At 43.2% G+C, this 25,752-nt stretch overlaps 3 protein-coding genes across 10 annotated transcripts; 2 read left to right on the top strand and 1 right to left on the bottom strand.

Moving 5' to 3' along the window:
- Window positions 1-11: 11 nt before the first annotated feature.
- rfx1b (regulatory factor X, 1b (influences HLA class II expression)) lies at window positions 12-12,435 on the bottom strand. Of its 7 annotated transcripts, none has more exons than XM_017417055.3 (18): window positions 12,290-12,435; window positions 8,819-9,182; window positions 7,090-7,187; window positions 6,902-6,979; window positions 6,331-6,404; window positions 5,934-6,219; window positions 5,670-5,851; window positions 5,463-5,582; window positions 4,583-4,707; window positions 4,235-4,353; window positions 3,897-4,000; window positions 3,630-3,781; window positions 3,198-3,295; window positions 2,425-2,574; window positions 2,127-2,338; window positions 1,893-2,046; window positions 1,778-1,823; window positions 12-1,694 (listed from the first exon to the last, which is right to left on the bottom strand). In XM_017417055.3, exons 2-18 carry the CDS (start codon window positions 9,153-9,155, stop codon window positions 1,534-1,536), a joined length of 2,496 nt encoding a protein of 831 aa, XP_017272544.1. In that variant the 5' UTR covers window positions 9,156-9,182; window positions 12,290-12,435; the 3' UTR covers window positions 12-1,533. The 7 variants fall into 7 exon arrangements, with proteins under 7 accessions (XP_017272544.1, XP_017272546.1, XP_017272547.1 ...); XM_017417057.3 differs by having other exon boundaries at window positions 12-1,691; XM_017417058.3 differs by having other exon boundaries at window positions 12-1,691; window positions 4,583-4,704.
- A 6-nt stretch (window positions 12,436-12,441) lies between these two features.
- Window positions 12,442-14,227, top strand: rln3b (relaxin 3b). The gene is made up of 2 exons (XM_017416931.3): window positions 12,442-13,592; window positions 13,686-14,227. Exons 1-2 carry the CDS (start codon window positions 13,421-13,423, stop codon window positions 13,952-13,954), a joined length of 441 nt encoding a protein of 146 aa, XP_017272420.1. The 5' UTR covers window positions 12,442-13,420; the 3' UTR covers window positions 13,955-14,227.
- Window positions 14,228-15,643: 1,416 nt separating this feature from the next.
- Window positions 15,644-25,746, top strand: LOC108236273 (transportin-2). Of its 2 annotated transcripts, none has more exons than XM_017416821.3 (24): window positions 15,644-15,835; window positions 17,276-17,375; window positions 17,584-17,659; window positions 17,817-17,966; window positions 18,203-18,309; window positions 18,381-18,514; window positions 18,596-18,677; window positions 18,947-19,069; window positions 19,156-19,274; window positions 19,351-19,411; window positions 19,508-19,679; window positions 20,268-20,420; window positions 20,707-20,932; window positions 21,023-21,194; window positions 21,308-21,502; window positions 21,585-21,743; window positions 22,113-22,206; window positions 22,548-22,646; window positions 22,743-22,838; window positions 23,195-23,270; window positions 23,498-23,597; window positions 23,689-23,763; window positions 25,397-25,526; window positions 25,611-25,746. In XM_017416821.3, the coding sequence occupies exons 2-23, from the start codon at window positions 17,277-17,279 to the stop codon at window positions 25,502-25,504; spliced, it is 2,676 nt and encodes an 891-aa protein (XP_017272310.1). In that variant the 5' UTR covers window positions 15,644-15,835; window position 17,276; the 3' UTR covers window positions 25,505-25,526; window positions 25,611-25,746. The 2 variants fall into 2 exon arrangements, with proteins under 2 accessions (XP_017272310.1, XP_024861822.1); XM_025006054.2 differs by having other exon boundaries at window positions 15,645-15,835; window positions 22,119-22,206.
- The last annotated feature ends 6 nt before the right edge of the window (window positions 25,747-25,752 follow it).

The raw sequence follows: 25,752 nt of genomic DNA, 5'->3' as shown, positions 1-25,752 counted from the left end.
AAAAACACAGATTGTGAGTCATGTCTCTTTAGTCGACAGGCTGAAGCTACAAACCATCACAGATCTCAGTACAAAGGTGTTTAGCGTGACATCGATAGGACAAATCTTAGAAAAACGTTCTGCAATACAAGCAAGGGAAAAATTATAACATAAAACCAAACAAAAAAATCACAATTTTTGACATCAAATATAATTTTAAGTCAAATATTCTCCCCCCTCATGTATGGGTAAATGTAGATACCCTTTATTTTATTTTTTTAAATATATGCTCTTTGGTGGGATCTTGTAAACAGATGGTCCTGAGAGACATCCCACTACTACTATAATGTTTTATATATACTTTATCTTTGTCTCAAGTAGAACGTAATAAAATCAGTTTTGCTCATGCCAGGTGCTGCTGGATCCTGCAGTTCATGAGGAGGAGGAGGTCAACATTTTCCATGCTTAGGCTGTTATCACATAAAAAATAAACATCTGCACGTTCGGACATTTTAAGGCAATAACGGTTAAACAACAAAAAACAGCTTGGATACGGAACTGATACATAATATAGGTCATCCACAGTATGTTCAACAGAGAGACTTGGAAAATAAACATCTACTTTTATCTCGACAAAAAAAAAAAAAAAGAAGAAATGTGACGTCTGTAGCTGGTACAAAGGTTGCCATGGATACAGCTCCTGAATAGGTGGGATAAGCTTTGGCCTTGTGCTGAGGCTCACGAAAAGTTGCACGGCGTCGTGGAAAAATATCTGTGTGCCGAGGGTAGCATCTGAGGGTGTGGTTGTTCCAAACAAACCTGCAGAATCATCACAACGAGGCAACTGTACCACTATAGGTTTTGTTTTTTTTACACTTACTATAAGTGTGACAACACCAAAACTACTTTACATGATTCATTTTTTTAATCCACCCATACAGAAAATATATATATATATGTGTGTGTGTGAGAATATATAGAGAACACAAAATCTCTCAAAGGCACAGATTATCAGTTAGTTGGCCAAATTAAAAACAAACTACAATTAAAGTAAAATATGGCATCCATAACCAATCAGCAATCAACACCGAGGTGTCAAGAGAAGTCCCGGTGCGGAGTGATTCCTGATTTCTGACCGTTGCCGTTCACTAAGCTCTCCTGCATAGACGTGTCGTTAAAGGCAGTGCCAGTGGTGTTTTTGGGTTCAAGAGGGCCATAAAGAACACCAGGGCGGGGTCTGCTCATTTCTCCACAGCAGTCAGGTCAGCGATTAAGGCGGGCTGAGAGGGAAATCCAGGATTGACTTTAGGCTGGACGAGAGACGGGCACCGAACGGACGGGAAGGCACAGAGAACTGCGGCGGGCGGGCGGGGGGGGTCGGGGGTAAGTGAAGGCAAAGAGAAAAAGAATGGCAAAGTGTAAAAACAAGCTCACGTGATTTACACACACAGAAGCTAACCACCGGGTGACATGATCGTTTCAGGAGGAGATGACAGGATGGTGCGTTTAAAGGGAAGGTGTGTGTTTGTGTGTGTGTGTGATGCTGATGTTCGGTTACTCGCTCAGAGTGTGCAGATTTAAACTGATCCGGGGCTGCTTGGCGGGCGGTTCCATCACGTCCTTCTCGTCGTCGACTTTGCTCAGAGAGCTGGACTGCAGCATGATCTCCCCGCTTTCCTCCTCGCTCTCCTCTTCCTCGTCGTCCTCCTCTTCTTCTGATGCAGGGAGCAGTGTGACAGTGAGTAACCTCCCGGCAGAAACAACGACACTGAACACTCAACGGATCGATTTCAGTTACCTTTGTCCAGGTCTGGAGAGTTTCTGCTCTTCACCGTGCTGGCAAACTGCAACAAAGCGAAGACATTAAATACGTAGCTTCTACTTTGGGCGCCGATACGTAGACGGGCACATACTTCTCCCATGACCGCGATTGGCGTCTCCCCTTTAGCTTTGGCCACCCTGTGTTCAATCAGGTAGTACATGTACTCGTCGTAGAGCAGGCGGATCAGGTGGAAGGAGCCAAAACTTGCAGCACTGCGCAGAGTCAGGTCCCGGATCACCATGGAGCTGGTCGGAGAGCAGGAAAATTTTTTAAAAATTGTGTATTTCTTCAAAAGAATACATCAAAAATAACTATGTGCCCGTACCTATAGAAGGACCAGTTGAGCAGAAAGACTTTGGCGGCCTTGGGCAGGGCGGCGGCGTTGTGCTCGTAGGGCTTTAGGACCTGGGAGACGACGCCATCCAGCCAGATAGCCCACTGCTCCAGCGAGCTCTGCTGCTGCAGGGTGGATTTGAAGTCCTGCTCCAGCTGCTGGACCACAAGGTCTTCGCACTGACACACCCAGGATGCCTGCTCCTGGGATGAGAGGGACACAGGCTCAGCGTTCGACACGTCCCAGTGACAGACCCGCAGAGCCGACGCAGACCGCAGTGCCGGCTCACCTGCACGTTGGTGAAATCCACGCGGTTGAGATCGGAGAGCATCTGGTTGATCTGGGCTGGGTTCTGCAGGACGGCGCGGGCGGCCTGGGCCAGGTGGTTCAGGCTGGTGTAGCGACGCAACGTCTGGGAGAAGGAGCTGACACACACCACCTGAAAGACGGAGCGAAGGGAGAAGGTGGACGTGGCTTTAATGAGCTCCGAATTAGAGGGGTGCAAAGTGAAAACAAGCTGGCAATGAAGGCAGCACAAAGAGTTTGATCATGTTCGGGAAAAGACACGTTCACATCAAGATTTCAGCACGTTTCAGTCCTTTTACGAACCGTTAGGATTCAAATTTAAGACCACAAAAAAAAAAACCACAAGTCAATGTAAAACCTCTTTCATAAATTCTATTGCCTCTAAATCAAACCAAACTCAACAATAAACCAGTTTCGGGAGTAGAACAAGCCGATTCTTCCTAGAGGAAAGCTGAAAAAGTTCCTTCTGACGGGACGGGTGCACGATGAGCCTTTTAGTTTCATACAGCCTGACACCATCTGACCTCCTCAGACAGAACGCAGGAAATGAAGAAATAATCTCAGAAATTTAAGACAACTAAATGTATTTTAAGATCGGAGAGTCTGGATATGTTTAACACTTTTAAGGCCTAAATTGAGATTAAGTTTAAGCCTTTTAAAGAGCCTGTAAGGAGTTTTAAATTACTCAGACAAACTTTAAACAACATGAGACAGGAAGCAGGAAGGTTTATTTTAAAGCTCCTGTTCTTTGCGTACCTTTATACGAACCATCTCCTCTGGGATGTTCATCATGGCGCCGGTCAACCAGTTCTCCAGACTCTTGGCAAAGTTACGGATGGCCTGAGTTAAGGCACCTGGAGAAAGGAGGTTTGTTACGAAAGAAGTAGAAATATACACAATAAGACTGGCTCAAAATGTGTTTTTTTTTCCAGATTATTTAAGTTAAAAACCCGAACAGAACACAAGCAGACTCTCAAACAAACTGAATCTGTTCTTTGAATTATTGATGTATTAGTTCTCATTAATCCATTTATCTTCACCCTTTATCACCACATTTTAATACATTTTTTCCTTCCACATCATCGTAGTTTTGATAAGCTGTTCAACAAGTCACTGCAGCTGACATCTCATAGGTTTGTTAGCTTTCAGAAAACGTTCACAGATCTGTTGCAGGGCCAAGTAACTTACTGGGGATGGGTCTGAGCACGTCAGGGATGAGGATTTCCACCAGCGTCTGGTAGAGCAGGTTGTCGCACTCCCTCGTCCAGCGCAGAACCGGTTCGAACTTGCAGAGAGCCACCAGGCAGGATTTGGGCAGACGTTTCTCTGATTCGTTGTTTCTGGCGGAACACGAGGCAGCTGTTACTGTTGTTTCTTCGGTCACAGCAGTAAATGAGGTTACGTATGAATATGAAAGCACCATTCCTGCTGCACCGCTGGGCTCTGGATACTCACAGGTTGACTGATTCTGTGTCGTTGCTCTGACTGAACCTCCAGAAGGACTTCCAAAGTGCCTCAACGAGAGTGAACTGAAGGTTGACCATCACATCCAGAACAGCCTGAGGGGGGAGGTCACATATAACATCACGGAGGCCTTTTAACTTTTACTCATCATAGTCTTTACCCTGTTCACAAAAAAAGGAGCTTTTATAAAAACAGTACAATGAGTTTAGCATGTGTCACTGAACAACAGCTTGCTTTAGATGAAAGTCCTGAACTGCTGTTTGAAAAAAGGCAACAGGATCAAACATGAACTACAGAAATGAGTGGAAAGCTCCTGTCAGCTGCCTTACCTCACAATGTTCTCTGTACAGACTCTGAAAGGCGCTGAGGTGCTCTAAAAGGATCCCATCGGGCAGGGTTTGACCTTGGAGATCCATTTCTGCAAAGTCTGGCAAAAGCTTTGATGCCTCTACAGATGATACAGCGCAAGACAAAACGTCAGGGTTGTTTCACGGGTACCTCCATGTTTACAACAAAAAGCACAGCCTACTGCTCATATCTGGAGCACTTTTCCCCCACAGAGAGCTAAATGGCCGTAAACTATAAGTTCAATACCAGACTGATAACACAAACACTAATGACAGACTGTCATTGCAGGGGATTGATGGTAAAATCTAAGCAGAGCGAAGGTGTCTCACCCAGGAACTGCTGATACTGTTGCACCTGGGCTGAAATATCGCCGAGCGCCGCCGCCTGCTGCTGGCCTGTCCCACCTGACGTGCCATTGGCGATCCCCTGGGCCTTCTGAAGTGGCTTTATCCTGCTGGAAGGAGTTCACGTTACTCAGGGCAGCCGAGAGCAGGAGTCTCCAAAAAATAATCTAATTAAAGGCCTAATGTTCCCACCCCACGTTTAGCTCAATATCTATAAAAGTGGCTGAGTTGTAGCTGTTTGTGTGTTGGCGTTAACGTCAATTAGCTGTGGTGGCCTTCATGAGTTGGGTCGACTCTAAGTGTTAATCAGTTTTAGAGATATATTCAGTGGTGACTTTTTGACAGCTTCACTAAATTCTGTCCAGTAGCTCATGAGATATTTTGCTAACAAACTGTTGATTTCAGTAGTTATTGACAAAGTTTTAGAACAGATTCTATGTGATCAGTTAGCGCACAGAGTCTGAGTTGGGAATGACTCTCAGCTACTAAAACACCAAATTTTAGCTCAATATCTGTATAATTGGCAGGATTACAGCCATTTTTGTGTTTGTTGGCAGCCATCTTGAATAGGGTTGACCCTAGAGTTGAACTAAACCTCTCCAGTGGTTCATGAGATGTTTTGCTAACAATAACACACGATTGTCTGCTTTCAGCGGTGGAGAATATTAATGTATCCAGGAGTCTGTAAAACCAGCTAATATTACTTTTCAAATTACTTTTTTAAATAGATATTTTCATGCAGACTTAAAAGAACACACCACAAAAAAAAAAAAAATCTTACTGATGATACACGATAATGTGACTTCATGTGACTTCATGTAACGATCTAAATGAAGCCAAAATGACAAGCTGTCCGTGTTCAGACCTGTTTTTCTGTGAGAAAGGCTGCTGCCTCATCGCCATGTGCTGTTGTTCATCCATGAGTCTGAGCAGAGGTGAGCCAGACTTGATCCGCAGCCCATAGTAGTGGTACTTCGAGTTCCCTCTGAAATGCACACAGTGAAAAAGTTACAACACCCCTGAAGCTGCTCAAACACCAGCCAAGATGCTGTGTGTGTGTGCGTGTGTGTACCTGGTTCCTAATCTGCGTGTGCGGAGCCCCATGAAGACCGCCCTGATGAGTTTACCAAAGGATGCAGCATTAACGGGTTCAAGTTTCTGCTCCTGGCAGTGCAGGAGGTAGTGGTAGTAGAGGGTGCAGCGGGGCAGGCTGACCCCCTCAGCCCCCTCGTAGTTTTCAAGCAGCCACTGCACCTGGAGATGATGGACATCGTAGAGTTCAACGCTCTGAACGTTAATATTTCTCACCGTCACTGACGTCACGCACTCAACTCACAGTAGCAGGTGGGGCCCGAGAGTTCGGGCTGGAGTAGCTCTGTCCTCCTCCTCCTCCTCCTCCACCCCCTCCCAATGCATAGCTTCCCTGGATGACGTACCCCCCTCCGCCCGCCGCGGCAACCCCGCTGTTGGCTCCGGCCGTCGCCACAGAGACTGCCTGCGAGGTCACAGACGCGGTGATGTCTGACTCCGAGCTGGGCGTGGCCTCGAAGAAGGTGGAGGAGGATGCGGGAGGAGTCTGAGAAAAGAGGGGCGAGTCGGAGAACGGGTAGCTGCTCGATCGGCTGAACAGGAAAAAAAAACAAACACAAACGGAACATGAATGCACAGCTTAGTGACCAGTAAGGTGGCGACGCGTGCACGGGCGACCACGTGTAAAACATCCAACTACTTACATGGTGGATGTGTTGAAATTTGCGTCTCCTGCTCCGTCCATGTACTGCACCTGACCCGTATACACATGCTCCACCTGAACAATGAGGGAGGAGGACATTAATACTGTTGATGTTTGACCACGATAAACCAAGAAGTTGCATATTTAAACAAAGACCTCACATAAAATAAAACTTCTGAATAATGGATAAATTTTACTCTTACACTTTACTTTCTTAATGTTAGATTTTCTTTTTTTACAACTCTGTTTCTGTTACCTCTGTAGATAAACATCCGTTTCTTTAATTGCTACACTGGGATCATCAGCTGGACACTCGCTCTGAATGTGTGAAAACTAACAGGAACTATAGTTCTTTACTGAGGCTGTGAAAATGTCAAACGGTGAACTTTGAACGTGAAACGGATCATTCTAATCTGTGTAAACGCACTTTGAGCGAGCTCTTGCAAAGTGCATTGTTGTATAATCAATAATGAAGTAATGTTAAGTATCCCAGGTCTGTACAGAGGGCTAAGAAGACAGAAGAAGAGATTAGGTTTGTTCACAGGTTTGAGGAAGGTTGTATGACCACGTACCTCCTGGTTAATATGCACAGACTGTATGTTGCTGATGGGGCCTGTCTGAATCCTCTTGGCTGCCTGCAACACTGACCTCTGCGGGAAAGTAAATCCACAGCGTCAGACACAACCACATCCGTACTCTACCCCCCGTTAAGGACTGCTGCCGCATAGTCATACGCATGATATTTGTGTGTGTGTCTTACCTGTGGGGTGGTCTGCACTGGTTGGACCACCTGCGTGGGAACGCCAGGCGTCGGCGGGCTGGAGTCCGACAGACTGTCGTTGGAGTGAACAGAGCCGTCTGTGAAAGAGACAGAAAGGAGGGAGGTTTTAAAATATGACCAAATAAATTTCAGTTGCAAAAACATCCGTCATTCCTACAAGTTCAGTACTCACGGCACACTGCCTCCAAATCATAATAACAGCCGCCACAGAACATCTTGCAACTAAACGTCTTGTTTTTTTTGTTTTTTTTTCTTCAATTAAGCAAAGCAGGAGAGGAGTGTGAGTGTATCTGTCTAACTCGCCTTTCATCCTTATATCTTGTACGCAGTAGGACAGCCTTGGACAGCTAATCTCCCCAGATGGAGGGAAAAATCCCTCCATCTTGTAAACATGCAGATCAGATGAGAGAGGGAAATGAGAGCTACATGTGGGCTGATGAACAGGAGGAAAAACAGAGAATGGACTGTGGCAGAGGAGACAGCAGTAACTATTTTGTGACTTTTTTAGGTAAAAAAACTTGGGCTGAAACGCATCAAACACACACACACACCAGAGTCACACCTCACCTCATCGGAAATAAAACATTTAAACTATGAGTTCTTTCCTTGATACTTTTATTCACTCATCCCTACATGTTACCCCCCTGTTACATTTACAGGAAGCTGAACATTTTTTTCTGTTCACTACTTTTAATCCCGAGGCTGAAGGTTTGACTATACAGCTAAATAAACAAAATAAACCCTTAATATCAAACTGCATTTGGGTAAAAACAGAATTCAGCTTTATTCAGAATGTTGTTCCTAAAACAGAGGTGAATAAAAATCAGACCTTTTAGAGTGCAACATTTCAGTTTAAAAAGCTGCACGGCTCTTATACAGCCCTGAGCCTCGGACCTTCATGTCCCCCTCTGGGTGAGAGTGCACGCTGACACCGGATACCATCAGGCTACACAATCTAGGAATAGACGGCCCTAAATTTAACTTAAAGCACAGATACGAACCTGTTACTGGTGCAAATGTTTCTATTTTTATTTAGCACTATAATAGAAAAAAATATTTCTACGCGTTTTTTTAAAATTCTATAAATCTATTTTCTGGTTTAAACATCTTAAAGGCCTTATTGGCATCCATTCAATTAGCCACCAAAATACTAAGTATTCTACTTTTCTCAGTTAAAGCTCAGCTGATACAAAACAATAAAAACTTTTACTTTAGTACAACCATCTTTCTAAGCAGTTAAATCATCTCTGCTCCAAAAAGTGTATCAGTAAGAAAAACATCCCTGCAGCTGTTTTTTTTTTTTGCACAGACACACATCAATGATCATATCAGAGGTGATGGAGGGTTCAGTGTTTTGCAAAAGGACACTTTGATACGTGAACTGGGGAATTCAGAAATGGACTTGTCAACCCTTGGATTACCTGACAGCCCTCACATCTGACCGTCTGAACCAGGAAGTTAAAATCAACATTGTTTGTGAGTCCGTTTGTGCCAAGCATTAATAAAATAAAACAATTATGAGAACTGGATATTTTCTCATTATTTTAACAAACCAAACATTTATGGTTTTTTTTTATGATTTGTTAACTTGATGACTCAAATCTGAACTTCCGGACAATGAACCGACTGAAACTCGCCTACAGAGGGGGTGTATTATTCACGCACGTGTCCGGTGCGTTTAATGTAGGCGTGTTTTTCATGGTCTCACCTGAAACAGTTACTACGATATACTGGGGCGAGCTCTGTCCGTTACTCTTCTGCACGGCAGTCTGCTGGATGTCGTAGTGCTGTGCGGGGGTCGTTAGGACCACGGGCTTCTGGCTCTGGGTCTGGGTGGGCGGAGCTTGAGGACAAAGTGCATCCTGTCCCATTTTGGAGGCCGCGGCCGTCTGGTTGGCCGACGAAATTGTTCCAGAGGCCGACGGGATCTCGGACAGGAAGTGCGCGGCCTTTGCAGATGAGGGTGCGGTGGCAGCAGGTGTTGCCATGGTTACTGCGCTGGCCTGCTGAGGCTGAAGGTCCTCAGAGTATCCACAAGTTGCCATGGCAACCAATGCTTTGAGGCACTAGATCTGTGGATAAAAGAGGCAGAATTCATTAAAGAAAGTGCTACGAACAAACACTGACACACACATTGCTGTCTCATTATCTTTAAACTCTGGACAATTGGACCAAACAGACTGTGCGTGTGTTTGTGTGTGTGTGTGTGAGTGTGTACTGTAACATAAGCCAGAGAAGGAAGTAGAGCCTTTGTCTGAGACGAAGCAGCGGTCAGAAGCCTTTTCCTGTTTGGTCTAGAATATGAAAGTCTAATCTTACCCTTAAAAAAACAAATCTATTTTTTTTCTACTGTGTGAATAAGTTTGAACATATTTACTGACTCATCTCAATATTTCAGATGAAATAAAACAATAAAATCTCAGATAAACAATGGAAAAAATAACATCTGATTGTTAACAGGGGCAGGTTGTACAACTTGGATAAGCTTATATTAATAATTCAAGCCTGTGCCAGTAAGATTTATTTAATAAGCGGCCAGTGGGCCAGATACGGCCCTTTTTAAAGTTTCTTTGGCCCCCAAAAAGCTGCCAGGATCCCAAACAGATCTGTCCGAATATAATGGTAAAAATATGCGACGCACAGAGCTGCTTCTATGCCTTGCGTGTCATATTAAGGTAGTAGAAGTCTGCCTCTGTCAAACGGACAGTCTTTGATAAGCCGTGACAATGCAGAGGGGTGGGGTGAGTAAACATGTGCACCTGTAGGCAGGTGTTTAACTGACCCATCCATCTGACCTGCAAAAAGGTAGTAAGGGCAACAAAAGACAACGATAAAAGTGGCTTTAGCTGAACTCACTATCAGCCTCAAGATGTCTATTTCAGATCCATACTGATGACAAGCAGATTTAGAAATTTGACAACTTCCAGGCAAACAGACCAAAAAGTAGTTTTGTTCACTTTGCCAACAGCAACAAGCGTTTAAAGAAGTTTAGCTGAGAAATAACGGAGCTGCAGACATTTCTGTTGGAAGAGACCCTCAGCTCCTGCCACATCAGATTTTACCTCCACACATGTAAAACTGACTGCGTTGTAATCATTTTTTCCGTTTTCCTAAGGTCTGTTGGCTGCGGTGGCCATCTTGAATTGAGCTGGCTCCAAAACGTTAATCAGCTGTAGTTGATTAGGGGTTCTCTCTCCATCGTGGACAATCTGTCCTGCCCCCATCACGGCACCCTAAAAAGGCAGCAAAGCATCTTTTTCCAACCGCCGCAAAGAACGCTACAGAGAATCATTCACGTTTTTGCAATTTCAAGTTATGACAGCTCATTTCGGGCTGAAAGATGAACACCAGTGAACTCGAACCTGCACACAGCCGCCGTAAAAATGTCATCATGTACAGTTTACTCCTCCATCACTACACAGCGCTACTGTATAAATGTAAATTATGTGCACACTGCCATCCTTACACATCCTGTTTTAATTTGCATTTATTGTTACTGCTTGTGAATGTTGTTTGAATTATATGCATTTTAACTTGTCTGCTGCTGCGCAAAACCTCAGAGAAAAGCTCTAAGCCAGCGGTTCCCAAGCTTTTCAACTTTCGACCCACAAAATATGAGCGGCAGAGACTTCAGACCCCAAATATTCCCATTTTAATCGTACAAATTCTGCTATTCGAACATCATGACGATGCCACAACCATAACTACTGCGCCAGTTTTGTGAATTGTTATTCTTGCATCTATTCTTTGCTGTAACTACGGTGAAAATGTGCCATTTAATTTTATTTCTGGAGATCATGTCACGTTTCATGACCCACAATAGGGTCAGGACCCCAGCTTTGGTAACCACTGCCCTAAGCTACCACCACAAATATAGGTCAATATCTGCAAAACTGGCTGAATTGTGGCCATTTCTGTGTGGTTTAAGGTCAGCTGGGCGTGGCAGCCATCTTGAATTCAGTTGTAGATGTACATCTATTGATTAAAAAATAGCTCCAGGGGGTTTCATGAGACACACATTGGCAAAAACAAAACCGACCAGCTTCGCCTTTCTGCCCTCAAACCCCCTAGTAGTTTATTTTTTTCTTTTAGACATGGCCCAAGCTGACCAGCCCTGTTTTAGGCCATTCTATTTGTGAATTTAAGCCAAGTCTATCATCAGGTGTTGTGTTGGAAAACGTACCCCTGCTGTGAAACGCTGCCCTCCCGAAACAGGAAGCGCGTTTAAAAGCAGCATGTTCACCCGCACGGTCAAACGTGACACACTAGCTTGTGTTTTACACGCACCTTTACGAAAACAAAGCTCTACAGTTAATTAATTATGATATCTCGGTGTGAAATCTTTCTGTCGGTGTGATTTTCCGGGAAAGAGGCGTGTGCAAAAACCTGTCAGTCCGGCCCGTAGTCGTTTATAAATCAAAATAAAACGCATGTCACATAATCGTTAATCACCAATACTCAGTTTATTATTAACGTTAATATAAATGTATTTTTTTTCTCGGTACAACACCTTCACGTCGCGCACTCGGATCCCGGAGTGACTTGACAGATTCAATGTCACGCCAAAAACTTTTTTTTTTCCGAAGTCGCGAAAAAAACATTATAAAAAACGCACCAAACTTGCACGTATCGTGTTAAAACTCGCGCACGCTTGACACGACGCGCTGTTAATGTGCGTGTTCGTGTTTATTTTTTTTTCGGACGGCTTGGTATTTTTTTTAAAGTGAGCTCAGAGACGGAGAAAGGGATTCCTGTAATGTAGCCTTCCTTGCTAGCAGCTGACGTAGAGTTGTGACGTTAGACCGAGCTAGCTTCTTTAAAAAAATAGTTCATAAACGTAACACCCGCGCTAAGCTAAAATCAATCACGCTTTAGTTGTTGTTTTTGTAGTTTTTTGCGTCAATCGAAACCGCTAAAAGCCAACTTCAAGACTCTGACACATGGAGCTTTAAAATAAAAAAGTACGATTTGCACTACAACCCCCTCCGCCATCTTGTGCTCTTATCAAAGATCTGACATCGCCATAACAACGGTCTGCGTTTGGAAAGAAGCTAGCAACCACCTCATCACCCGACAGGCTCGACCGACTGCACGTTAGCGCTTTTTTGCCGTTTACACACAAACACGCGTTAATAATTAACAAACAAAACGATAAATTCTGAGACGTTTTACTTTTCACCTTTGTGTCCCAGTATTGTCCTTAATAGTCGTTAAAGTTTATTCCCTTAGATCTCGCTTGTTGTTGTTGACTCCGGTTGCTTGGCTCTTGTCGCCAGGACTACCGTGACTATGGCGCCTAGCCTTCACCGGGGCAACTGTTGCTACCCTCCGCTCATTGCGCCGCCCCTGACTGAATGCTGATTGGTTAATACGCGGGGGGGTTGTGACGCCAATGAAATAATGGCTCGTTGATTGGTCGGTAGCCGCTGTCAGTCATTTTCACCAGCCTGATACTTATTTTTACTTGAACGGACTAGTTAAATGGAAAATATTTAATTCCAGAGATCTCCTAAAGATATACTGATTGTAGTCTCTTGATATACTCACTTATAAATTAATAAATCATTAGAAAAATAGTTTTTATGCTTAGTTTCGCAGCTTGAGGAAAGAAATTACTCAGGGATACTTCTGTGTTGATGAATAGATGGCTGGAGGTTGTTTGTGTTTAGTCCTTTAATTTCGTCTGGGTTATGTGCACGCACCTAACTTACAGTCAGTAGAAGCGGAAGGTGTTTTTAACCACTCAGTCCAGAAGTTTATTGCCTTCTTTTCAGCTGGGATATTGTCTGTTCTGTAAAAGATAACAGGAACTTGGTCTGATTTACGTCACATGAAGAAATACCACTGTTCAGATTGTGCAATATTCAGAATTTCCTGTCAGTCTGTACGCAGTGTGCATTGTAATATCTCTTGGGTGTCCTGTGAGTGTGTCACCAGCCTGTTGCATGCTTAGGGTGACTGGATAGTGATCTCCATCCAATGCTCAGCAGAACAGATAGCAATACAGCGATTGTTCTGGTGACTCCCGGCACAAACGATATGATGCAAAGGACTGAAAGGCCACCTAAAGGTCACAAGTGATTAGATCACCAAGAGTTCTGCTGCCCTCCTCTCTAGAATCATACACTACTTAATCACAACTTTTTCTTGTCTTCTGTGCATTGTTGCACCTAAAGGTCTCCAGTTTTATCTCTGGGTTAGACGATAAGTGGATGTGACTTAAGGTCCATCTCTGAGGTTCTGAAGCCTATAAAAGGTGAGGTGGACTGTCCAAAATGAACCAAACTGCAGAGACATCTAACCTCTAACCATGTGGAAAGCAGCGCTCTTGACCTTGGGCTTGTTGGTGGCGCTGGTGCACATGGCGCGGTGCAATGAGGGTCACTCCTCTTTCTATGGGGTGAAACTGTGTGGCAGAGAGTTCATACGGGCGGTCATCTTTACATGTGGTGGTTCTCGCTGGAGGAGAAGCGGAGACTCAGGTAAGACTAGGAGGGAAAAATTGGATACAGGTTTATTTTTGTGATATACCGTGTTTCTCTAGAGCTAAACCTTTTTTTCCCTTTTGTAATTAGCACTCATTGGAGAGGAGATCCTTGATCCATGGAACAAAAACCCCATCCCGCAACTTTCTGACGAGCAGGACTCTGCTAAAGCCCAAGAATGGAAAGATAAAATGCTGGAAATGGCATCTGTGGCTGCTGGATTCAGCCATCCTGTCTCCGAGGAGCTGCTGGAGGCTCTACGGAGCGCAGACAGGAACAAACGGGACGTTGTGGTCGGACTGTCCAACGCGTGCTGCAAGTGGGGCTGCAGCAAGAGTGAAATCAGCTCTCTGTGCTGAACCTGGTTTCACAGAAAGTTCTGCCGTTTTATCATGTAATTTGTCTTTTTCTTTACATGCATTTTAATTTGTTTAAATTCCACTTGACATCAAAATGTGTGTGACTGTCATAGACTGAAACTTTGATTTAATAAAGTACTAAGTAGTTGGTTTATTAGTATTTGCTCATTTGAAAATACAAAAAAATGTAATTCATGTTGTTAAAAATGCTTCCATGCTCACTGTGTTTCACAAACACAGAGTTGTCAAGGATTTTCAAATAAAAGAAGCAGTGGTGTTATACAAAGTGGCCTGAGTTCTGTGTACAAGTACAAATTTTATAAAGACACAATATTACTTTATAATATTTTCATGATTCATGCCTTTCAGTGCAGTCATCCTGTCATCTTTGTTATTTATTACAAGGTATTCACGGCATTTTACTCATCATTCCCCTGTGTTGAATTTCATTCAGTCATGTTTATTTGATCAGGAAAAAATACAAGAAATACTTTTACATTTTAAATGATTAATCCTTCAAATATACAAGACTTCTAGTCAGTTGCTAATTTGCAGTCCTTGTTCCTTATTAAGTTTTTAAAGAAAACTAAACTCATAAAACAGTAAAACTACCAAAAGCAATAATGTAAATGCACACACAGAGACCTAATACAAATAAAAACAAGTTAAAAAATACATTAAAAAATGGAATAATTGCATTTTGCATATATGTAGCAAAATCTTAGTTAAAAGCTCAAAACAGCAGCTAAAAGCTAAAGTAGCAAGATGTCTTGCTCCTTTTAGCTGGCTAAAAACTAAAAGTACGATAAGAAGACAAAACAGAGCAAACCTGCTGAAGTAGATTTCAGAGAATAATGTCTTTAAAGGAAATGAAAAGATCTTAGTTTATTCATTTGGGGAAAAGAAAATGTTGTAAATAAAGTTAAATCTAAGCATGAAAAAACATTTAAACTGATTATTGTTTGTGTTGTTGTCTTTGTTTCACCTAAAAATGAAAAACCGTAAAAATCAGTTAACAGTTTTACTGCTGTTGGCAAAATTAATCCAGATCTGAGGACCTCTAAACAACAACAACAACAACAACAACAACAACAACAGTTTATATTTGCTGATTTATTGTTTCCATTACCTGCTTTCTTTTAAAAGCAAGTTCAAGCTGCTGGCTTTTAACACCATTTTACAAACTACCACTGAAACAAGACCATTTAAAAATCTAATTTACAAATAAAACAGTAATAATAATAATAATAATAATAACAAATGATAAAAGTCTAATAGATTATACAGCATTATTCCTGTATTTTGAAACAGGATTTGTTAATGGCTCTAAACACTTTCCTGATATGAGGCTCAGGTTATAATTATTTCAGTCGTATTAAGATATTTTAGATGTGAAAAACAGAATCTTTATGGTGTTACAGTTTGTTGTGTTGTTTGTTTGCGTTTAATTCATAAACAACAACAACTGAATGTTGGCACCATCTATAGGCCACAAGTGAAACGCAAAAAATGCACACTGTATTTATAATATAAACTCGTTGGATGTAGTTACACTAAAAAATAGATTTTAAAACCTACGGACCAGTATAGGTATAAGTAAATAATATTAACACCCTGATAGTTTTTAATCGTCTTACCTTCCTGGACATCGTTCAGTACGGAAGCCGAAAAGAGTCAAACAAACCACCCGGCTCGATCTCAAGGCATGCGAGTCTCTGTCACATCCAAGCTAGCGCAGAAAACACAGACCCACAGGGATCACAGTTTTTGTATATTAGGCCGCATAGATCGCTGTCGTGTTTTATTTAATGTTAGTTTTTTACCACGTAGCCACACTTTTGTCCGCAGAAACACATAAATCCACCGCACCGGAGAGAAAAGGTAAAAAAAAAAACAAACAACAAAAACCATTCGCGCTACTTTGAAGATGATGCTAACCAGACATGCTGCGTTGCCGTTGCTGCCGATTTGCGGCTCTTCTGTTATGCATGTCGCCACAAAACGCGTTCGTAGTCGCTTCGATTGTACTTTCAGATTAATTTTTTGGGGGAGTGTTGTGCGTGGCACGGCGTTTTTTTAAAAAAAAAAACTGATCCTGGATCAGCGTTTAGCTACCTGTGCCACGGCTATATGCTAAACCCGCTAGCGACGCTAAGCTAACCTGCGCCTGTCGCCTGGGCCTCATGTCGAGAAAAAATCGCTCGCTGGGTCTCAGTTAATAACTAATGCTAATTATCCACAGAGCTCGGCCGATTTAGGGTTTCTGGGTGACCTATACCTGATGTTTAGACATCAGAACATCCGATGGGCGATTTAAAAAACGAAGCCGATTTTTTTGTCTTTATGGTTTTGGCCCATCACTTTATTGTTATTGACATGCGTTTTCTAAATTTACAAGGTCTTGATTCAGTTCTGTCCAGTTCTTAATAGTAAACAGTAAAAAAAACAGCTGCAGGGCTTAAAAGCTTTGAAGCTCCCTCTTTAACCTAATCAATATAATGAAGTTAATCCCATTTAATTTGACTAATTTACTCACTTCTCCCTGTGCTACAGTTCATTAAACGCAAACTAAAAGTGTTTCGAGCTTTGAGTAACATTTTCTGTCCAAAAGTGTCCAATTCAGTTAAATATAAAACGCCTAAAGATTAGAATGAAGCCCTTGCGGTTCTTTCAGTCAAATTTGACATTTATATTTTAAAAGAATAACATTCTGGTCAGCTTTCGTTAAATATCTGTTGGTGTTGTGCTAAACAAAAACAAGCACGGCCCTGCCTTTTAAATGGCTGAATAGGCTTAGCCTTAGGATTGTAAAGATTTATTAAGTGGGGGGGAAATATGTCTAATTGGATTAAAATTATAGCTTTGTAGCTGGCTTGACAATAACGTTATGTGTGTGTGCTGTGAATGACTCAGCTACTAACACATCAAAATTTAGCCCAGTATATGTAAAACTGACTGATTTATAGCTGTTTTTATGGTGGTAGCCATCTTGAATGGGGCTGGCCAGTTGTAGATGTACATCCAGTGATTACTTTCTGAGAGTTTCATTAAAATTCATGCAGTTGTTTATCGACATTTGCGTTTCGGCAGCAGCGATAACAGTCATGTCCTATCCTATCTTTTCCTGCTTTAATAAATGTTTATGATTAGTGAAGTATTTTAAGATTTCAGGCTCCCGTTCACAAAGTGCTGACTTTAAGACAACAGCTGTCAAGTCATTGCCGCGCAGTTTGCTTGTTTTTTTTTTTTTTTTTTTAAGTTGCCATTGTGTCTGTGAGCACGACTGCGTGTAACCAGCTCGTGCGTGTCGTGTGGTTTTAGGATGGAGTGGCAGCCAGATGAACAGGGTCTGCAGCAGGTGCTTCAGCTCCTGAAGGATTCCCAGTCGCCGGACACGGCGACTCAGAGAGCTGTTCAAGAAGTATCCTTTAACAGTGAGGGTGAGAAGTAAAAGTGTGAGCTGTTGCCTCCCCCGCATTAGCTCGCGGGACAAAACTGTGTTTGTGTTACCGTGTGCGCCGAGCTGAGGTGATTATGATTCTGCATGAATTTGCGCTGCTTAAACAGAAGCTGAAGTTATATGACGGTGGAGGAATATTCGTGTTGGAACTCCTTAACAGATCCCGCAGAAACTGGAGCAGCTTAATCAGTTTCCTGACTTCAACAACTATCTTATCTTTGTCCTCACAAGCCTCAAATCTGAGGGTAGGTTTATGCGTTGTTAAATCAGGAGTACCAACAATAACACCAGATCCGTAGTGACTGACTGTTCTCTGTAACTTTGCTCGTCTTCTACAAACATTTCCGTACCTACCCTCCTCTTGCTTGCGTTTTAAAAAGCTCTTGTATGTTTTCCCTGAAGACGAGCCCACTCGCTCTCTGAGCGGGCTGATTTTGAAGAACAACGTCAAGGCCCACTACCAGAACTTCCCTCCAATCGTGGCCGACTTCATCAAGCGAGAATGTCTCAACAACATTGGGGATCCTTCGCCGCTCATCAGAGCCACAATCGGTGCGTGCGTGCGCGCGTGTGTGTGAGTGAAAACAGGGAAGGTGTGGTAAGAAAACACTGGAGTAAGCTTTTTGTTTTGTTGTAAGCATGAGTCATTATCATGTAGGAGGCCAAATTTTAGCAGGTAAAGTAGCTGCGTGGGTGAAAATGCAGTATTCTTTGCAGATGTTTTAAACGATAATGTTGGAAGTTAGCAGAGAATTGATTGAACTTTTCTTTTCTTTTCTGTCATGAAGGCATTTTAATCACAACTATAGCCTCTAAAGGAGAGCTGCAGACGTGGCCAGAGCTCTTGCCTCAGCTTTGTAATCTGCTCAACTCAGAGGACTACAACACCTGTGAGGTGAGGTAACTTACTGCCTGAACATGTCTGTTTGTCTTCCGTCCGTTTTTCTGATTTCCTCTGTTTTCCAGGGTTCCTTCGGAGCGCTGCAGAAGATCTGCGAGGATTCATCAGAGCTACTGGATAGCGATGCACTTAACAGGCCTCTCAACATCATGATCCCTAAATTTCTCCAGTTCTTCAAACACTGCAGCCCCAAGATCAGGTTAGTGAAGCGTAAGTGTTCTGCTGTCTGGATCGGAGCGTTGGCTCGCCCTAATAAAAGCACTCTCGTCCCCCCCCTCAGGTCTCATGCAATCGCTTGTGTGAATCAGTTCATCATTGGCCGAGCTCAGGCTCTGATGGATAACATTGACACTTTCATTGAGGTGAGCACTTAAGTGTTAAGCCCCTTTTTTTCCAAAGCGTTGGAGACCTCTGAAGATAGTTTTTCCTCAGCTTAGGTTTTGTATCAAACTAGAGAGCGCTGCAGCTATTTTTTCCAGAAAGAAGATCCTTGATAAATGTGACAAAACAAATTAAATCCCACATTTTTCACAGAATGAGTTCCTTTCTGTTCCGTTTCTCATTTCCCTGCGTGTTCGTTGCCCCTACGTGCTTTTTGGCGTCTCTCTCTCTGATTCTTCTTCTTTTGCAGAGTCTGTTTGCACTGGCCGGCGACGAGGACAGCGAAGTTCGGAAGAACGTCTGCCGGGCTCTGGTCATGCTGCTGGAAGTTCGCATCGACCGCCTCATCCCACACATGCACAGCATCATCCAGGTGAGGCTGCAGATCCGTTTCGCCTCATCAGAAACACGGACCTTCTCCTCCCAGTCGCCTGCTGACGTCTTTCTGTTTGTTTCCAGTACATGCTGCAGAGGACTCAGGACCCAGATGAAAACGTGGCTCTGGAAGCTTGTGAGTTCTGGCTGACTCTGGCTGAACAGCCCATCTGTAAGGAGGCTCTGTCGGGTCACTTGGTCCAGTAAGTGTTCTCATGCTGACAGGATGCAGGACTGGAACGGCGACAAGATGATCTCATCTGACTTTTCTTTTCTTAGACTGATTCCTATCTTGGTAAATGGGATGAAATACTCTGAGATAGACATTATACTTCTAAAGGTATGCAGCTTATCAAGGAATCAAGAAGCTTTTCTCTCCTCTCTTTTCACGTTTTTGGTGGTTTTACGCGTAACCTTCGTTTCTGCTGTTCCCCAGGGAGATGTCGAGGAGGACGAGACGATTCCAGACAGCGAGCAGGACATCAAGCCTCGCTTTCACAAGTCCCGCACCGTGACTCTGCAGCACGAAGGAGGGGAAGGCGAGGAGGGGGAGGACATTGATGAGGATGAGGACGACGACGACGATACTCTGTCTGACTGGAATCTTCGTAAGTTATTATCCAGCTGAGTGTTAATAGTATACAAAGGTAAAATGTTAGGAATAGTGGAGGCTTTTGGATTTTCGGTAGCTATTTTCTTTACAGTTTTTGTGAATTATTACCTGATTTATAATCACCAGGAGCCCACAAAAGTAATTTCAACATCAAGAAATGAGATTTTTACTTTATAAACATGAAATTCAGAAGTTGGATCTTCAGAAAGTTTGCATTTGGTGATTTGAGCCGCTCAAAAAAGCATATTTAGGAATTCAAATTTGGCTTCACAGGGAGACATAATGCTTTTTTTATTTGTTGCAGTTAGATTGAATTTGTACAAATACCTGGAAAATATTCTTTGTAGATTTTCAGTGACAAAAAGAGATCAGTAACCTGCTATTCCAAAAACAAATGTAATTAAAAAAGCAAACTTATTAAACTTATGAGGATCAGAATTAAGAGATCAGGTTTTCAATCAGCCTAAAAAAGCTGCAGTCTGTGCATCTATGAGATGAGCATCATATGACGTATGAAGCATTTTTATATGTTTTCTTTCTTTGCAGTAATCTGATTCTTGGACATTTGCTTTCCCCCATTCAGGTAAATGTTCTGCTGCGGCTCTGGATGTTCTTGCCAATGTGTTTCGTGAGGAGCTGCTTCCTCACCTCCTCCCTCTGCTCAAAGGCCTGCTTTTCCATCCGGACTGGGTCATCAAGGAGTCGGGCATCTTGGTGCTGGGAGCCATCGCTGAAGGTCAGAGGGAACACGAAAACTCTGTTGAAACTAGAGAAAATTCACTTTCTGCAAAAACCGCTGAGTGCTGAACCACTTCACTGACGTCTGCTGAAGATTTTTTTAAGATAAAATTAAATAGTTACAAAACCCAAAAGTCATAGAACTCTGTTCTTGATCAAGTGTTGATATATAAATAGTTTTAAAAACACAAAGCATGTGGAAGTAGTTTAACTGCAGAACATGTAGAAAGCTCAAAAACAGGAAAATTGAAGTGTTTTATTCCAAAAACTTTGTCTCCTTCCAGGATGTATGCAGGGTATGGTACCTTACTTGCCCGAGCTTATCCCCCACCTCATCCAGTGCTTATGTGACAAGAAGGCTTTGGTCCGCTCCATCGCCTGCTGGACCCTCAGTCGCTACGCCCACTGGGTGGTCGGCCAGCCGCCCGATGCTCACCTCAAACCGCTCATGACGGAACTGCTCAAACGCATCCTGGACGGCAATAAGAGAGTGCAGGAGGCAGCGTGCAGGTGCAGCGTTGAGTTTTTCCTCACGTTCCTTGTTTTTCCTTCTCACTTCCTCTCGTGTATCCTCACCTGCGTTCTTTTGTTTCCCTTCAGCGCGTTCGCCACCCTCGAGGAGGAGGCATGCACGGAGCTGGTGCCGTATCTGAGCTTCATCCTGGACACGCTGGTTTTTGCTTTTGGGAAGTATCAGCACAAGAACTTGCTAATTCTCTATGATGCTATAGGAACCTTGGCGGACTCTGTGGGACACCATCTCAACCAGCCTGTGAGTCCAAAAACCACACACACACACACACACACAGCTTGCATATTTACACATCCCAGATAAGTTTATATTTTATCCCATAGCCTGAATTTGTATATCTGTTGTTTTTTTAGGAGTACATCCAAAAGCTGATGCCTCCTCTGATAGCAAAATGGAACGAGCTGAAGGATGAAGACAAAGACCTGTTTCCTTTGCTCGAATGTTTGTCGTCTGTCGCCACAGCGCTGCAGAGCGGCTTCCTCCCGTATTGTGAGCCCGTGTACCAGCGCTGCGTCACTTTGGTCCAGAAAACGCTGGCTCAGGCCATGGTGAGCCACGAACCGTTCGCTCTCGTACCTTTTTGTTGTCGTGGTTTTACTCGAACAGCCCTCGCCGGGTTCGTGTGTGCAGATGTACAGCCAGCAGCCGGACCAGTACGAAGCGCCCGACAAGGACTTCATGATTGTCGCCTTGGATCTTCTAAGCGGCCTGGCTGAGGGGCTCGGGGGCCACGTGGACACGCTTGTGGCCCGCAGTAACATCATGACTTTGCTTTTCCAGTGCATGCAGGTGAGCAGAGTTCAGATGTCTCTGGAGTATTCTGTCCACAACTTTCCATCCTCTAATTTTAATGTAAAGTATTTTTAATTGATCAGCTTTACATAAGCTGAATATTTCCTTATATTTAGGCCTTAAAGCTATTTTATTATCCACAAACTCTTAGCTTTTATTCAGTTTTATGGCTTTTATACTTCTTCTTACCATAACACAAGTTGTGTCTGTGCTTTTCTTCTCCTTATCTCTTTGTTTTATGTTTTTATTTCAAGACTCAAATGAAACAGAACCGCCCCAGTGAGCTGCTAGGCGTTACACTGACTGGTTTTTATGGTCAACATATGGTGTGTGTTTACATTTTTCTTTGCTTCTCTGTGTTTTTTGTTCCAGGATACGATGCCTGAGGTCAGGCAGAGTTCCTTTGCTCTGCTGGGCGACTTGACCAAGGCTTGCTTCCCTCATGTCAAGCCATGTATTGGTAAGTATCTATTCTTATTCTTACTAATATTATTATTAGTGGTTTGCTTAAGAGGTGTCTTCACATTACTGTAGTTTATGCTGTACACCTTTTGAGTACATTAAATATAGATATGAAGGAGCTGTACCAGCTCGATTTAACAGGATGTGTAAAAAGAACACAATGCAACAATATTTGGATTTTTCTTCTGTAAATGCATTTTTACAAGAAGTCAGGTGCATGATTACAGCCAAATCTTTGTTTTTTAAAGGAAATGTTATAAACTTTAACCACTGCCAGGAGGCAGGTGTGTTTCAATGGAGCTCTGTCTTTATCAATATATTTTTGTCTGTGTCGTGTAGCTGAATTCATGCCCATCCTTGGAACAAATCTGAACCCAGAATTCATCTCCGTGTGCAACAATGCCACCTGGGCCATCGGGGAGATCTGCATGCAGATGGGTGAGCGGGCAGCAGGTTTCTGTTCGCGTCGGGCAGTAAAGTGGTCCTGTGTGTGTCAGGAACCGCGTGTCTCACTTTGGTTGTCTTCTCTGCCAGGAGTGGAGATGCAGCCATATATCGCTATGGTTCTGAACCAGCTGGTTGAGATCATCAATCGACCCAACACACCCAAAACCTTGTTGGAGAACACCGGTACGTTAAAGTGCTGATAACTTGTTTTTCTGAAAACTGGGTTCAAATCGTATAGTTAGATTTAGAGCCTGTGATGTTATTCATCTACAACTTATTATATAGATTAAATATGGAGTCAGCCTGATTCAAGATGGCAGCCACAGCTAAGCCTTAGCAAACACAAAAACATCTATAAGTTAGTCAGATTTACAGATATCGGGCTAAAAATTGGTGCAGCAGTAGCTGGAAGTCCTCCCCAACACTTTGTGTGTTATCTTCACTCATAACTTTGGCATTGGCTGTTAAATTTGTCTGTCTGTTATGAAAATATCTCACGAAACACTGAACACAGACTAATTTCCGTCATCGTGTTGCAGCCATCACCATCGGCCGGCTGGGATACGTGTGTCCTCAGGAGGTCGCTCCCATGCTGCCGCAGTTTATCCGACCCTGGTGAGGGAGCATTACTCTTCAAACGGCACTTTTTTTCTTTTTAAGTAATAACTGAATGATTGAATTAGAGCATATTGAGACAAAAACACTCGGTTATCAGAGTAACTGGTACATAATCACCCTTCAGTTAAAGACATTTGTTTTATGATTTTGGTTTCACTTCTGTCGTCGTGATAGAATCCGCTGTACTTGATGCCAGCCCGGTAATTTTTTTCCCCACACTCCAGGTGTACGTCTCTGCGCAACATCCGAGACAACGAGGAGAAAGACTCTGCTTTCCGTGGGATCTGTATAATGATCGGGGTGAATCCTGGAGGCGTGGTGCAGGTGCGACGCCGCAGTTCTGCCCGCCGTCAGGTTCCGTCTGAAACCCTTCTGTTGTTTGACTCATCGCTCCGTTTTCTTCGGTTTCATTCAGGACTTCATCTTCTTCTGTGATGCCGTGGCCTCCTGGGTGAACCCTAAGGACGATCTGAGAGACATGTTCTACAAGGTAAAGATCTGGGTCTTACAGGGGGTTAAGATCTCGTTCTTCTCCAGATAAAATGATTTAATTTCCGTATGAAATAGTAACAATCCACTCCTGCTGCCACATGAGTCACTGTGAGGTGTTCAGAGCCCACATTTAGCAGATTCTGTTCGTTTCTGTTTGTGCTGTGAAGCTGGGCAGAACAAATAGTGCTACTCTTCTGCATACAAATGAATTTTGACAAAACAGTCCTCCAGGATGTTCTCACGAAAACATTACTGAGAAGCAAAAAGCTCTGCCCACACACACACACACACACTTTGTGTCCACAGATAAAAAATGAGTATCTTTTCAGAGTGTTACTATACTGTAAAATTCTTAAAACGCAGTTCAGTGTGGCTCCTATTCTGTATCTGTGTTTTTATATACTTACACAGACTTCATGTATTTGCTTCAGGATCAATTCCTAAAGTTGTTGTCCTTTTTAAAAAAAAAATAAAATGGAGAGGCAGAGGATGTTAAACAGCTTCTCTCAGACTGTTTTAAAATGCTGCTATTAGATTTATTCCATGTTCACAATCTGGAGCAGATTGTTAAATAGTTTAGGTGGCATTAAAAAAAAAAAAAAAAAGATGTTGGGACTTCTGGTCCTTCGTTTTGTTTTGTGCACAGCCTTTGAGCAGCTAGATTAAAGAAGTGAGACAAGAAGCAAACCTACAGGCTTTGTTTTTGGGTCTCCTCGTCCAGAATCAAGACGGCTCACTTCTGCATTTAATGAAAATCAGTTTTCTGTCTAAAGAGAATATTCTCACCTTCCAAAGGTCTGCCAGATGACGGATTAACCTAACTGGTTAACTGGCTGTTCCCTTTTATTTTTTGGTCACCTTCTGACATTTTCTAGTTCCTTGTACATTTATACTTCTTGTTTTTAGTCATTTTATTAGTTAATCAGAGGCATTAAAAAACTGGTGCCTCATAACGGGGGTAAATTTCATCATGACAGACTCTTATTTTATTTTTTATGTTGACACCTAAAGGTGACGCACCAAGTTGTTACCTAACTATGCTTTTCTAGTTGGGGAGCTTTTTATAACACACCTGCCACTCACCCTCCCCTCCTCCTGGAAAAGAAAAACCCCTCTGAGCATCTGTTTCTATCATTGCAGTTTATTTTGAAAGGGTTATAAAGTGGAAACTATGGTCACAGGTGAGCTCAGCTCGCCGGATCGCGTGCGTCCCCGCCGACGTTCGTCCACCGAAGCGGTGAAATGAAGGAGGATAAAGTTTCCCGGATAGCAGGATTAGCAGCGGCACACGCCTCTGTGCCCTAAAGCTCGGTTTCATTAGAGGGGCTTTAAGCTGCAGGATTTGAGGTGAATAAATCTTGTTTTCCTGGGAGCACCAACCGTGTGAGCGCAGTTGTTTTTTTTAAGCAAAAACACGAAACAGTCGACGGTCCTGAATCAAAGCGGCAGCTGAGATGAGCGCTTGTTACGACTGCTTTCCCTCCTTTAAAACAGTTTGTCGTTGTGGCGACACTTTGGGGAGACGGTTGATGATTTAAAATAAAAAATTAAACAATTACCAACAAATTCAAGAGCATTTTTGCTCTAAATGCCACGGAATAATCTTTCCCTCTTTTGTCTCTTTCCCAAAGATCCTGCATGGTTTCAAGGAGCAGGTCGGGGAGGAAAACTGGCAGCAGTTTTCCGAGCAGTTCCCTCCGCTGCTGAAGGAGAGACTGGCAGCCTGCTACGGCGTTTAGATCCTCTACACCCACCCAAGAGGTAAACACACACACACACACAGAGCATCAACCAGAGCCCCAGCCTGAGTCTGATTGATTGATTTTATTTTTTCCCTCCTCTCAGGTGAGCCAGCAGGAGGAGGGTGAATGGGAAACTCATCCATCTGTGTATTGCACGGCCCTGATCTGGGGGGGGAGGGAGAGGGACGCTTTTGGGCGCTCCCCCTGATGGACGGCCCCCACGCCCTATGTGTTTGTCCATAGAG

The sequence above is a fragment of the Kryptolebias marmoratus genome, linkage group LG3 (genome assembly GCF_001649575.2).
Source record: "Kryptolebias marmoratus isolate JLee-2015 linkage group LG3, ASM164957v2, whole genome shotgun sequence".
Classification (NCBI taxonomy): domain Eukaryota; kingdom Metazoa; phylum Chordata; class Actinopteri; order Cyprinodontiformes; family Rivulidae; genus Kryptolebias; species Kryptolebias marmoratus.
Note: the sequence above shows the minus strand (reverse complement) of the source record. Positions and strands in the feature narration are given on the sequence as shown.